Source organism: Diplodia seriata (genome assembly GCF_021436955.1).
Source record: "Diplodia seriata strain FDS-637 chromosome Unknown scaffold_9, whole genome shotgun sequence".
NCBI classification, from domain to species: Eukaryota; Fungi; Ascomycota; class Dothideomycetes; order Botryosphaeriales; family Botryosphaeriaceae; genus Diplodia; species Diplodia seriata.
In genome coordinates this window covers 52,116-67,026 of record NW_027117316.1, presented here as the reverse complement: position 1 = coordinate 67,026, position 14,911 = coordinate 52,116, and the positions used below count along the sequence as shown (strand labels likewise).

The following is a 14,911-nucleotide window of genomic DNA, read 5'->3' as shown; positions in this document are numbered from 1 at the left end:
ATGCTCCCCGCCTTGCAGCCCTCGCGGCCAAAGGTGCGTGCATCAATCGCATCCGCATCCGCACCGCACTCCTCACGCGACTAACCGCCATCTCAGCTCCCGCCTTCCAGCCAGCCGCAACCGCCGCCGCCGCCATTGCGCCAACAGACGCGCCAAACTTCCTCCGCCCACGCACCCGGCGAACCCGCCCAGGCAGCCTTCCTTCCAACGACAACGCAGACCCAGAACCGAGCTCAACCACTGCGCCCACAACCACGCTCACAAATCGAAGCCATGCCGCCCTTCCCCGCATCAACAGCAGCAGAAATGCCTCCCCCACCACCCCACCACCCCGCTTTCGCGCCTCCTCCCGGCATGGCGCTACCGCACCAACAGCCTGTCCTCCACCCCAGATTACTGCAGACGCCGATCACGCAGCACTACGACAGCGCCGTCAGACACCCGGTCTTCTTCTCGTCGGCGCTGCGCAGACCGCCGTTCCCGCTGCCGGCTGCGGCGAGCAGTGGGGTGAATCCGGCTGCGCACGGCTATGTTGTCGAAGACGGAGGCGGCGGCGGTGGAGGAGGGGCAGGGGGAGGGGGAGGGGGCAGGCGGGTTGGAGCGGTGAGGGGCAAGCTGTGAGGGAAGTGCGTGGTGTGAGGTCCGGAGACGGGGTGAGATGTGTGGCGATGCTCGTAAGTGTGGGATGGGCGGCTAGCTATGGGTTGTGCTGGGGCAGGTGGAGGTACTATTCTGTTGGTGAAGACGCGCGCATGCAGCTTGGCAGAGTGGGAACGTGATCGTCACGAGCTGATCGGTGGCGATGGAAGAGCTGGGAGCACCGGGATGAGCTCATGTGTGAGAAAAAAAAAAAATAGGAAAACTCTCGGGAAGGCACGTGGGCTCGAGACGTTGACCGCATCGGCAACCGGTCAGCACATGTCAGGATTCTAGGTTTGCCCACGGCGCGAGGTCGGGTTGCACAATGTTGTGTCGCACGCACGTATGATACGGGTCACTTCGGTGTACGCTATTGTGTGCCCAGGTTCTTTCATTGCTTCTATGTTTAGGGGAACCTACGGCACTCCACGGACCATCCAACCAAACGCCAGAGATATGATTTTTACGGCTGTTCCCGAGAATGGAGCGAGAGGCACAGTCAGGAGGTGGAGATACCCAATCAAGAAGTCCACGGGAGAGTTGCATGCTGGTGCATCTGTCATGACGACAAGCTGTTAGTATTGCGACATTATGACACGACATTCGCAACCATGCCTCCAGGCAGAAGCATTCGGTGTTGCGTCTGTTTGGGTCGGGGAAATTCTTCAAAGTTCCGCAGGGCTTAGCGGGCCAACCGCGTACCTGATCGCCTTATCTTGCATATCTCAGCTTCGAATCAAGACGTTGCGCTCTGCCCCATACTTGGTTTATGCCGCTGAGCTGCAGCTGTGCCATCATCCCGTTGGCATTCTAAATCCGGAAGAGGGCTGATAGGGGCACTCTTGTCAGGGACTAGGCATGTCAACTTTCACATGTCAGAATAGGCAGCCTGCGACGTGCCTGGACCCTACGGTCGGGCCGCGCAACTATGGATCTACCCGCTTTTGTTCTCTTACCTGGCTGTCGACGTCCAGTCGGAACCTCACGAGAGTTCCGCGGCTGCACGTAGCTGGTAAAAGTTCTGAGAAGCTGCCGCCGCGCTGCCCGGTCGCAACGGTGAGTTCGGCAGTTGGACAATCACATGCAAGCCCAAGACTCGCGGCGCCTGGTTGGTGGGCAAGTCGCGAGACGTGCGACTTCGGACCGCAGACTGGCCGTTGCGCCACCGGTGGACGCCGCCAAACGTCTCCTGACGGAAGCGGGCGAATGGCAGGCGCGCGAATTCCGGCGCTGCAGCGGCGCATCGCTGGGCTAGCGGGCGGTGCATCATCGTCGAACTGCTCGTAATGCGCTGTCGCACACTGAATGGCAGGTTGGCAGTCGACGTCGGACAGGACGGACAAGACCCCGCGCCCGCGGTGGTCCTGATCTCCCCGAAGTGACCCGTCGTCTTTGCCAAAGCCGTTAGGCCGGTCGGCTTCCCCAGGTTTTTGCCCATGTGGCCCCGCAATGCCTGGCGTCGCGTGCGCGGCTTACGTCACAGACCAGTCCGCGTGAGTGCGCCCTGAAGGATCGGTGAGGGTAGGGGACCACCGAGACAACCGCGGGCGGACTCCTCGGTGCTGCTCGGATTCTGATGCTGCAGCGCAGGCCTCGAGCTGCGCGCGCAGGCAGGCTGACTGCTGCGGTGCGGGCTGCGCAGCCCGGCAGGCGGCAGCAAACCCAGCCCCGGCGGCGGCTCTTGCTGCAGGAACGGCAGGCGAACGCATGTGACGGGTGCCGAGTGATGACGCGCTGCCCGTCGCCACGGCCCCGCGACGTTTCTTTGTCTGTCATGCGCCCACGTCAGGCCCGCGACCTCTCGTCATTTTTTCAGCTCCAGCTCAGACACCCGTCCGAGGTCCCTTAACCTGACCGCCGCCCGCGCCCTCTCACTCGTCGGACCAGACTCGCGCCGCGCTGACTGGATCGGGACAACGGCGGCGCAGCAAGCAGCTGCGAGACAGAACCTGCCACGAGCGCATCGCGACTCTGCCCGCAGCAGTCATGGCCGCCCACACTAGGCCGCCCTCACCCGCCAGGCGCGCCTTCGTCGCCGTGAGCCTGCTAGGCGTCCGCTGCTCTTCTTGCCCCATACCCCTAGGCCCCGCCTTCTTTATCCTTCCCGTCCTCCCTCTGAGACATCGCCAGTTGCCTGAACTCTTCCTCGTTTGATGACTGCCAGTGATACCCTCTAGCGCGCGTCCTTCACATCGTCATGTTCGCTCGTCTCTCTCTTTCAGGCGCAGCCTTGCTGCTATGCGCCGACGCCTTCGTCATCCCCGCCGTGCTCGACCACCAGGCCCCGCTGCAAGGTGCCGCCCTCACGGACCTGCTCGCCGAAAAGGCACACGCTCTGTCCGACCAGATAGGCCTCACCACCACCACCAAACAAAGCCTCGACACATGGCTGGGCAAGGAGGAGGCCATCGCTGTCGACAGGTTGCTGGCCAACATCGCGCCGAGTGGCCGGAACGCGCAACACGCCGCGCCTGGCACCGTGATCGCCAGCCCGTCCAAGAAACATCCCAACTACTACTACCAATGTCAGTAGCTGCCCCGCGCCTGTTAGCAACCCCACTAACCTTGCCCACTACTAGGGGTTCGTGATGCCGGTATAACCATGGCAACGGTCGTGGACCTATACGTCGCCGACCCCTCCTCAGACCTCTCGCGCACCGTCCTGCTGCCGACTCTTGAATCGTACGCGTCCATCTCGCAGAAGATCCAACACACACCCAACCCCTCGGGCGACTTTTCTTTCCCCAACCTGGACGGGCTCGGCGAGCCCAAGTTCGAGGTTGACGGGTCGCCCTTCACATCCAACTGGGGCCGGCCGCAGCGCGACGGCCCCGCGCTCCGGGCGACGGCGCTCATGAAGTTCATGCGCGCATACAACGAGAGCAACCCGGGCGTGTGGGACTCGCGCACGGCGGCGTCGTCGGAAGACCTGTTCGGACGGCTGTACAACGCGGAGCTGCCGGCGCGCAGCATCATCAAGGCGGACCTGGAGTACGTGGCGCGGCACTGGGCCGAGTCGGGCTTCGACGTGTGGGAGGAGGTGCGGGGCCGCCACTTCTTCACGGCGCAAGCCCAGCTGCGCGCGCTGCGCGAGGGCGCCGAGGTGGCGACGGCCTTTGGCGACGACGGCGCCGCCGCGTACTACCGCCAGCAAGCGGCCCGGCTGGAGGCCATGGTGCGCAACGACTTCTGGGACGCGCGCGGCGGCTACCTGCGCGCCACGCGCGGCAGCGAGGCCGAGCACCAGCGCTCCGGCATGGACTGCAGCGTGCTGCTGGGCAGCCTGCACGGCACCGCCGCCGTCGACCCGGCCTACCCGGACCCGGCCGTGTTCCCGCCGCACGACGACGCGGTGCTCGTCACGCTGATGAAGTTCGTCAAGGACCAGCGCGACCGCTACCCCATCAACGCCCAGCCGTCCGAGGCCGACGACTTCGCCGCCGACGACCAGGACCCGCTGCGCCCCGCCGGCGTCGGCCGCTACCCCGAAGACGCGTACGACGGCTACGCCGCGCCGCACCCCGGCGCCGGCAACCCGTGGTTCCTGTGCACCGCCAGCGTCGCCGAGATCCTGTTCCGCACCGCCCAGCGCGTCAACGAGACGGCGGCGGTCGAGGTGAGCGAGACGGGCTGGGATTTCTGGCACGGCCTCGTCTGTCCCTCCTCCTCTTCCTCTTCGTCCTCCGTCGACTCGACGTCCGACTGCCCGCTGTCGTGGCACCGCAAGCAATACGCGGCCGGCGACGGCACGGGCGTCGTCGAGACGGCCCAGCGCCGGCTCCAGTCGCTGGGCGACGGCTTCCTCGCCGTCATCCGGAAGCACGCCAGCGCCGACGGCTCGCTGAGCGAGCAGTTCGATCGCTGGACCGGGTTCGAGCGCGGCGCCGAGGACTTGACGTGGAGCTACGGCGCGTTCTTGCAGGCGCTGTGGGCGAGGCAGAGGGTGTTGTCGTCGCAGTAGGTTGGAGGATTTTTTTTTTTTTTTTTTCTCTTGTAGACTGTAAATTGTGTGTGTGTGTGTGTGTGAGACTTGACTTTTTGGAGATGGAGATGAAGATGGACGAGATTGATGGATTGATGGATTGACACTTAGCGGATTCTTCTTCTTCTTCTAGCCTTTTTCTTTCCGTCTTTTGTCGCTTTCCTATGGTAGAATGGATACAGAGGAGGAGGTGAGAAGTGTGAGCATGGTGGATGAGAAGAGCAAACGAGAAACGGGGTTGAAGATTGGTTGGGAGAAAGCGGAGATGGAGAACCCACAAGGGTGGCATGTAAATGCCGGGGCACCTAGAGAGCCACTGGGCGGCAGGCGGGAACAGATGCCGCCGCCGCCTTGGTAGGTAGATTTCCTCTTCGGATGATGGATGTCCGTTTTCTCCCCCCTGCGCGAGCTGGGGACGGACGGGCGGTTTTGGCCAGAACGCGATGTCCGGTCTGTGTTGTGTAGGTACGTACGTAGTCTTAACGAAATTGATTTGAGGGAGTTTGTCCAGTATCGCTCTTTCGCCTACGTGGTTCTGTGCTTTGCCTGGTCGTGGTCCTGCTCAGGCGGTAATTCCTCGTTGCGTGGTTGATGATGATGATGATGATAATGAGTGAGCGCGGGCGGCCTTGTTGGTGTCGATGAAGTGTGACAATCGTTGATTTCGCGGCGGACCCGTCCCCTTTTGTTTTTTCGTCGTCGTCGTCGTCGTCGTCGCTCCATCATCTCACCTCTGTAGGTCGGCCTGTGGGAATCAGAAGACCTTATACCACCACTCCTCCTCAGATCTGCTTTCGCACTCCTCTCCGTCCGGTTCGAGGCTTGTGATTATGACGTTTTGGCAGCGGTTTTCCTTATCGTGCGGCGCCGCTGCTCCTCCCGTCGTTGGCGCGACGCGCGAACGCCGCGGATGCTGACTATCAGCGCCGGCGCCATGGATTCCTCGCGTGTCGTGCGGCGGGGGGGGGGGGGGGGGGGGGGGCTGACTCGTGCGGATCGGCAGCGATGCGTCGGCTACTGCGACGACGACGACGACGATGATGATGGTGATGGTGATGGTGGTCGCGCCCGTTGTATTGTCGCGGTGCTAGTTCGCTGGCTTTCGTCGTCCCGTCCGTTGGGGATGCTTTGCGCACGAGCCATGCTCGTTTTTTTGCTTGTGGGAGCGGGAGCATTTTCCCAACATTTTTTTTTCTTCATGCGACGACCACAGCGTTCGAGGTCGCGGCCTGCCCCGATCTTAAGGCTGCAGGTAGTTGAGAAAGAAAAAACTTGATTGGCATCGCACGGCGGTGCGCCATCGCTGAGCTCTTCGTCGCGGGAGCGTGGTGGTGTTCGTCGTTGTTGGTCATTCGTTGGTTGGGGCGATTACGGCAGCGCTTGGTCGATGGGCGTGGTGGTGAGGAGGAATGGCGTTTGGTTGGTGGGGTTGCGGGGTGCAGGCGGGGGGGAGGGGGTGTGTCAGCGGCTGTGTATGGGGAATTGGTCCGGGGATTGTGCGGGGGGAGAGCGGAGAGGGGGAGAGGGTGTGTGGTGTGTGGTGTGGTGTGGGTGAGTTGGGGCGGCTGTTTCGCATGTGAAATCGGATCATCTGCGCGCCTGGACGCGGCATTCTATCGCTATCTCTTTTTTCGAACGCAGCACTTTCGGTAAAGACTTCTCTAGCCTTTCGAAAATGATTGGGAATGTTCATCTGCGCCGGCTTTGATATTGTATAGCTTTGTGCCTAAGATGCGTCGTGCAATGTTCATCTACTAATGGTTAATTTTGTTTGCGTTCGATCTTTGGAAGTAGAGTCCAAAGAAGCGCTCATAAGCGTTTCTCTTCCTAAGAACGCTTTGAGTTTCCCGCGAAAGAAGGAAAATAAGTCGATATGTTATCGGACAACAAGTGGCAAATCTCATTGGCAAAATTCGTGGTGTTCAAGATTTTTGACATTCAGCAATGGGTGAATGTACATATACATAACCTGAGCTCCTTCAGAATGTGTGGTATGAAATAGGCGATGCTGGTCCGTAGCGGATATGGAGCGTGTTTCTAGTAGGAACCCACGTAAGATCAATCCGGTATGTTCATTTGGGTCCAGGTTTTATGTTTCTTGTTCTTCGCCTCTGATAGCCAATAAAATGTAAATCCTCACTGATGACTTCTATTTATATACCTCAGCTGCACACAGTAAGAACTACCCCTCCTTGTGCAACCTCAGCCTCGCGTTGAGCCAGGCAGAACAGTATTTCGCCTTCGCCCGGCTTATTTCTCGACTTCGCGTCATCGCTGGCTCTTACTCAAGCTTACAACTCCTGGGTCGTATCTGCAATTCTCTCGACATCCGAGGGTTAGCCCTATCGCCTGTTCGTTACCATAACGGCCAAGAGTTGGGGTGGGGACTTGCGCAGACATGGATTCTTCCGCAATCTTTGACACGGGGCTCACGGTCGTTCACGAACCACAAGGCTCCAATTCAAGTCCTCCACTGGTTGAGTAATGCGTCTCCCCCAATTATCCCGTAGCCGCGCCATTATCTGATCTACTTTTACTGATTTTGGCACAAAGCATCGTCTTCATTCATGGGCTACAAGGCCATCCGTACCGGACCTGGACGCACACATCCCCCCCAAAGCAGAGCGGCCAGCCTCAATCAGCGTCCAACCCGGCCGCTTCTACATCGTCCGCGAAGCGATCCATTGGCGGGAAGCTGCGGAGACTAGCTGCACGCCTCAGAAAAACACGCGCTGGATCGCGTCTGGCGGACGAACAAGCCGTGCAAAACCCGGAGACGGTCGACAAACGCCCCAAGTCGGTTTTCTGGCCAGCAGACCTGTTACCACAAATATGTCCTAGGGCCCGAATACTCGTTTGGGGCTACGACACGAGAGTTACACGGCCATTGGGAGGAGCAGTGAACAAGAGCAGCATTTTTGCTCACGGCAAGGATCTACTGTATGCCTTCCAGCGTGAACGTGACCTAGATGTTCCTGTTATCTTTGTCGCACACTCTTTGGGTGGTATAGTCCTGAAAGAGGTAAGATACCCTCAACAAGAAAATCTAGCAAATATTACAGTAAAGGGGCTAACTGTAGTATCACTTAAAACGAAAGGCTCTCACAGGTTCCTATCATTCTGGCGAGACAGAACTCGAGAATATTGCAGAATCGACCGAGGCCGTAATATTCATGGGGACTCCACACCGCGGCAGCCAGGACATGGCAGGCGTCGGCGAAATTGCTCGCAGAGTTGCAAGTGCATTAATGGCCGACACGAACAGTGCAATGTTGGACTCCCTAGGATTAAAGAACTCTGATCTCGAGCGTTGCCAGGACTCTTTCACAAGAATATGGCAGAAGTTTGAGTTCAGTATCAAGACATTCCAAGAGGGTCTCCCTCTTGCTGGAGTTAACCTTGGATTGTTGAACGACAAGGTGAATCGTTCCTTCCTTCAATATATCTGTATCCGTCTACGGCTGGATCTAGATAAGATCCAATTGCTTACATTTGCCATAGGTCGTCCCCGACTTTTCATCTCTTATTGGTGATCCAAGAGAGCACGCGGAGACCCTTCAAGCAAATCATATGGAAATGTGCCGTTTCCAGGGTGAACTTGATCCCAACTACCGAAAGGTGGGAGGAGAGCTGAAATCCATGTATCAATCTATTGTCCAGATGTACTCCACCCCGCTCTCAGAAGGCAAAGCTCGGTCAAAACGGTACACATACTCTGGTCAGGAAGTGCTTGAATCAAGGCCATCGAGAAATTGACTGACATGGGCTAGACTGCCATGAGCATTCTGAGGATTTTTCTTCGAGATATCGAGGTATGTTATCGTAAAACCAAATCCATTCGATTGTACATGAATCTCACGCGATGCAGATGTCCGTTCGTGGCTGTACTTTCCGGAGCTTGGACAGCAGCAAAACACCGTCGAGAAAGCCTTCAAGGATACTTGCCTGCGTCTATTGAAATCAGAGACGTATGAAGCATGGTCCAATCGTCAAAGTCTCGATCAGCACCAAGGCTTATTGTGGATCAAAGGAAAGCCCGGATCAGGCAAATCGACCTTGATGAAGGAGGCCGTAGTGCGGACTCGCGCGTCCAAAACGTCACGCGATCAGATCATCATCAGCTTCTTCTTCAATGCTCGTGGCCATGAGCTCGAGAAGACCGCGATCGGCTTCTTTCGAGCTTTGTTGTATCAACTTTTACCAAGGTTTCGAGAACAAGTGCAAGAGTTCATTGATTCATGTCAGCACAAAAAGGCGAGAAACGATGAGGTGGCCTGGAATCTGCAAGAGCTAAAAAACATCATCCGTACGATATTCGCTGAGCCCTCGGAAGAACAAGTTCTTGTATTCGTCGACGCACTCGATGAATGTGAGGATAGCCCCCGCGAGATTGTACAGTTTCTCCGCGAGCTGACTGCAGATGCGTACTCAGCTGGGGTAAATCTCAACATCTGCATGTCCAGTAGATTTTACCCGACCATCACAATTTCCAGATATTTTGAGTTGGTCATGGAAGACTACAATGGCTCCGATATCGCGTTGTTCGTGGAGAAGAAGCTCTCCATGGCCGTAGGCGAAGATCGCTCCTCGCATATCCATCGTTGGGCTCATATCAAGAAAGAGATTATCGAACGAGCATCTGGAATCTTTCTGTGGGCTAGACTTGTTCTAGACTTACTGCTTGCGGAGTACGATAAAGGAAAGAGCATCGAGTCCTTGGAAGCCCTCCTTTTCTCAGTGCCGCAAGCTCTTGAGGATCTTTACTCCGAGATTCTGCAACGAATACATTCCGACGAGCGTGACGAGACTGCGCGGTTCTTCGCATGGGTACTTCTTCCCACTCGCCCAATTCAACTTCGGGAATGGTATCAACTCTTGGCCTTTATTGGCGACTCCCCCCCAAAATCTTTGGCCGAATGGAAATGCAGCGAAGACTTCGTTGATAGCGACGATCAACTACTCAGACGAGTCCGGCGCATCTCTAGAGGCTTGGTCGAGATACAGAAGCCCGAACGAGCCTTACATGCCATCACCTTGGATGACGAACGTGATTCGATCCTAGCAGTACCCGGTTCTTTGGATCTCGATAACGAAGGAACTGGGACACTTCAAATCATCCACGAATCGGTCCGCGAATTCTTCTTATATTCGGGTGGATTCAAACATCTTTTCCCGCATGGCCCTACGAACGCAATAGGCCAGGCTCATCTTTCGATCCTGAACACATGCTTTGACTACCTTTCCATCAAAGAACTCGATGAGTTGGCGGATGCAAGGATGGCTGTTACACTGTCAGAGATCCCCGTGTCTTTTAACCTTCCACTGGACGAACCCAATATGCGTGTTAGGAGGCAAAGGAGTATTTCAAGCATGAGAAGCCACCACTCATGCGCTTCAAGCGTTGGCTCCTCGGCCTCCAACTATGCCCCCACGATCCATTCCCAAAGATCAAATTTCAATACGACAGAGCTCTCTCAAAACCTTCCAGCGAGATTGACTTCAAGGAAGGGAACCGCACGCGAACCCATGGTGACCGTGGCGCAGGAGATGGGGGGCTCTTCGGGGTCCCCACATTTTCCCAGCATGTCATCGTCACCTTCATCTGGGCTAATTTCAGGGAGAATCTTGGAAGAGATTCCTTGCCTCTTCCATTACACTTCTGAGACTATCACATCACACGCGATTCTAGCTGAGCAAGTGGGCTGTGACCCGTCCGAGCTCATCAATCGCCTTCAGAAGGGAGATTTCTGGGCTCGCCGAATAGTTCTCTGCGATGGAGTGTCCGCTAATATCAGCCTGCTGTATTTTGCAGCCGAAAATGGGCTCATATCTTGGGCATCATGTCTCTTAGCAGCTGGAACACGCTTGCGAGAGTGTGGTGGTAAATTCGGATACCCTCAGATTGTTGCGGCTCACAAAGGCAATGGAGAAATGCTCGACCTGTTGCTGCAGGACCCAACCGACGTCAATGCATCGGACCGCCGATGTCAAACGATGCTTCATCATCTAGCGGCGACTTCTAATCATGTTCTTTTGAAATCCATTTTGGAGAACTATGCCGAGGTCATAGACATCAACGCAAGAGGCCTTCGGGACGAGATGCCACTGCACGTTGCAGCCTACTATTCAAATAAGGAAACGGTCGAAGTGCTTGGAGTGCATGGGGCTTTCTTGAATGCTCCGGCTGATCGTGGTATTACTCCTCTACATCTCGCGTGTAGCAGAATGGACGAAAATCTGGATGTTGTCCGTTGTTTAGTGGACTTGGGCGCAAATCCTCGGAAAGCTAATTGGAATGGACGGACTCCTCTCCGTATGGCCATTGAAGAAGGCTTCGATAGGTCAGCCACGTTCTTGCAGCAACATATTGAAAGTCTCCCACAACTGCCTTATTTGGTCAACGATTGAATATGAACAAAGATCGGATTTACTATTTGTTTATTTCTTGGGCGGGAGGTTAGAATTTCTATTTAATTATAATCTCTTTAGACAGTCTTTATCTCTTTACAATCCTACTTTTAATAAATGTACACGAGCTACTATCGGAGAAAATCTATACGGGTTTATCCCAATTCTGCAAAGTTGATGTTTGGGATGATAACATTACAAAAGCCCACCTCTTTCTTTTTATTGTTCGAACGGGTACTCATTTAGAGAATATATGTGAAGTATGATTTAATTCGGTCTCATCTATTGCGGTTGAAAATGTATTCTCTTTAGTAGTAGTGATATTTCAATAAATAGTCAACCTCGGTGTCACGCCGAAAACGATCGGAAAGTGGACGACACCGACTACAAATGGGATAGCGCGGCATCAATTGGCTCCCTTCCACGCGCCGGCCCATCACTTTCCAGCAGTCTGCGCCATACCTCCGATGCGAAGCGCTCCAGTAGACTTAATGTTCACCATCTCCGCTGTGGCACTTCGGAATCAGAGCAGAATATACCTCGGCGTTTCGTAGGGCATCAGGAACACGTCATGCTTGCTTCATGGGTAGCGTTCCGTGGTCGTCGGAGCCCGGTGGAGCGTCCTAATATAGTTATCTAATCTACCCGCGATGCCTCGTATTCCAATTCGATCAGTCGGAGAGAAGGCCTGAAAATGGCGATTGCTCGGATCTGGGGTGCTGAACTACGTGCACCAGGTCGAAGGAGATGTGCTGTGGACGGCGCTGGATCCGGTGTGGAATGCGCAGTATCCGAACGTGATCTGTGTCGATCATGGGTGCGGATGCTGCATATGAAGTGGTGGCATGTCACGTATATGAATGAGACGGGCGAGCTGTTGTGCGCGTGGAGGGTGAGGATGGGGGTTCTAATTTGGCTCTGCTTGCTCTCCACGGGCAGACCCCACCCTGTCCCGGGGCGCGATTCGGCAAGCGACCGACTTCGGGGGTTGTCGAGCAGCCAAGCCGCCACGCAGAATCGAGACTGCTGCTCCGACCCACCTGCGCCGTACAAGTCTCGTCCTTTTGTCGCTTGGCCCTGTCCGCCCAGTCCGAGAACCCGCATATTTTTGCCGGGATCGTCGTATATATTACAGCTGCTGGGCATCCGTCCAACCCTCTCATCCAGCTTGCATCGGTCAATCCAAGACCATCATCTCGCGCTACTGAGTGGTTGGCACCAAGGCTCGGCCACCATGTCTGCGCCTCCAGAAATCAATGACTCCAAGTCTGTTCCCATGACTGCAGACCAGAAGCTCCCTAACGAGCATGTCGTCGACACCGAGACTAGCAGCGACGAGGAAAGTGTTCGCATCCAAGATGGAGTCAAGCGAGTCGAGGCCATCACCCAGGCCTGGACCACGAAAGCCCTCATCATCACCGGTATTTTGTACGCTCGCTCCCAAACCCCGGAAGAATGCCCGAACTGACGCGAGGCAGCATCTACATCTGCTCCTTTGTAAACTCGTTGCAACAGCAAATCACCACCAACCTCGGCGTCTATGTCACTTCCAGCTTCATGCTGCACTCGCTGTACTCGACCACCAGCGTGCTCTCCAGCGTCATTGGCGGCGTCTCCAAGTTCCCCATCGCCAAAATCATCGACATCTGGGGGCGTGTCGAGGGCTTCATCCTGATGACGGTGCTCTGCACCATCGGGCTCGTCATGATGGCGGCGTGCGAGAACGTTGAGACGTACGCGGCGGCCCAGGTCTTCTACTGGGTGGGCTACAACGGCATGGGCTATGTCATCAACGTGTTCCTGGCCGACATGACCTCGCTGCGCAACCGCATGATCCTCTACGGCCTCAACTCGACGCCCTTCATCGCCAACGTCTTTGCCGGCCCCGCCATCGCCCAGCTCTTCTACGAGCGCAGCAACTTCCGCTGGGCCTTCGGCTGCTTCGCCATCATCCTGCCTGTCATCGCTGCCCCCGTCGCCGGCATGTTCATGTACAACAACGGCGTGGCCAAGAAGAAGGGTCTCTTGCCACCCAGACCCGTAAGCGGGCGCTCGCTTGGCCAGTCCTTCTACTATTATGCGCGGGAGTTCGATCGTAAGTGCCGCAGCGGAATCCACCGCCTTCACAAAGAATCCCTGGGAGACTGACTGACCTTTCCAGTGATCGGCCAACTGCTCCTCATCTTCGGTCTCTGCCTGCTGCTCATCCCGCTCACGCTCGCCGGCAACGCCGTCAACCGGTGGGGCACGGGCTACATCATCGCCATGCTGGTGCTCGGCATCGTGCTGATCATCGGCTTCGTGCTGTACGAGCGCTTCCTCGCGCCCGTCACCTTCATGCCGTACAAGTACCTCAAGGACCGCACCGTGCTGGGCGCCTGCATCCTCTGCGGCACGCTCTTCCTCTCCTTCTAGTACGTACGCCCGCCTTCCCCCCCACCCCTCCCCTCCGCACCCGCACTAACCCGGCCTCCCCCTCCTCCTAGCTGCTGGGACCTCTACTTCTCCTCCTACCTCCAAGTCGTCCACAACCTCTCCATCCGCAACGCCGGCTACATCCTCAACACCTACACCCTCGGCTCGTGCTTCGTCGGGCCGCTCATCGGCCTGCTGATCCGCCACACCGGCCGCTTCAAGCCCGTCGCCCTCGCCGCCGTCCCCGTCTCCACCCTCGCCACCGCGCTGCTCATCCACTTCCGCCACCCGCACACGCCCATCGGCTACGTCGTCATGTGCCAGATCCTCTCCGCCTTCGCCGGCGGCACCCTCGTCGTCACCGAGCAGCTCGCCGCCATGGCCGCCGTGCCGCACAATGAGGTCGCCGCCGTGCTCGCGCTGGAAGGCATGTTTACGAGCGTCGGGGGGAGTGTGGGGCAGAGCATTTCCGGGGCTATTTGGACGAATTTGATGCCGAAGATGATGGAAGAGTTTTTGCCGCAGGAGGAGAAGGGGAAGGCGCTGGCGATTTATGGCAGCTTGGCGACGCAGTTGGCGTATCCGGTGGGGAGTCCGGTGAGGGAGGCGGTTGTCGCGGCGTATGGGTATGTGCAGAGAAGGATGCTGATTGCCGGCGTGTGCTTCATGCCGGTTGCGATGGGGTGTGTGTTGCTGTGGCGGGATATCAATGTTAAGAAGGTGAGGCAGACGAAGGGGAATGTTTTTTAAAGCGCGCAAGAAGAGGGGCGTGGTTGGTGGTGCCCTTTCGGGGGGTTTCGGATGGCTGCAATGCGTTACTACCTTAACTCTACCGCTTCCAAGGACTTCCGATGTCTCCGCCAGAAGTTGTGTTGTTACGCGTATGGTGCCAACTGCTGCTGACCAAAACTCAAAGCCACGGGGTCGTCGGGTAGCTCGGATGAGCCAGTTCAAAAACGAGCAAACGTCCCTCGCGGCAAACCAGAGTCTGCCATGTGACCTTGATCCTTCCCATGCCAGCGGAAATACCAAGTTCCCACCGGATGTCTGGAACGACGATCTTATCCGGCCCCAGTCGAAGCGAAGAGGGCTGCGGACACGAGAAAGGGTGGCCCACGGCCTCGTGTCGTTTGCTGGGAATCGAAAGACGAGATCGGCGCCACGGGGTCGAGGCTGATCGAAAGAAAAGAAGGAGAAAAATCCAGCGCCATGGAGCGCAGCGGCAGGTGCCTGCCAGATTGCGGCATCTATGCAGGTCTCGTTGCACCTTGGCTGAATTGGCACCCCCCAATGATTGGTCGGCAGGTGCCTGATTATCTGATGAGAACAAGATGCGTGCATGATGCAGTGTTCGGCCAAGCCGCTAGAAACGGATCAGATAACTTTCTTGGGACGCTGCAGCATCTTCGGCAAGCCGTTTTTTCGTTTTTCCTTCGCATCATTCGGCACTGCTCGCTTGCTCCGTCT

At 56.8% G+C, this 14,911-nt stretch overlaps 2 protein-coding genes across 2 annotated transcripts; both read left to right on the top strand.

Annotated features, from left to right (window-relative positions):
• Window positions 1-2,836: 2,836 nt before the first annotated feature.
• On the top strand, window positions 2,837-4,600 carry SGA1 (Glucoamylase, intracellular sporulation-specific; the record flags this gene model as incomplete). The annotated part of the gene is made up of 2 exons (XM_066779864.1): window positions 2,837-3,164; window positions 3,219-4,600. The coding sequence occupies 2 exons, from the start codon at window positions 2,837-2,839 to the stop codon at window positions 4,598-4,600; spliced, it is 1,710 nt and encodes a 569-aa protein (XP_066629093.1).
• A 7,663-nt stretch (window positions 4,601-12,263) lies between these two features.
• SLS55_008454 (uncharacterized protein) lies at window positions 12,264-14,194 on the top strand (the record flags this gene model as incomplete). The annotated part of the gene is made up of 4 exons (XM_066779863.1): window positions 12,264-12,457; window positions 12,508-13,124; window positions 13,191-13,377; window positions 13,516-14,194. 4 exons carry the CDS (start codon window positions 12,264-12,266, stop codon window positions 14,192-14,194), a joined length of 1,677 nt encoding a protein of 558 aa, XP_066629092.1.
• Between the last annotated feature and the right edge of the window lie 717 nt (window positions 14,195-14,911).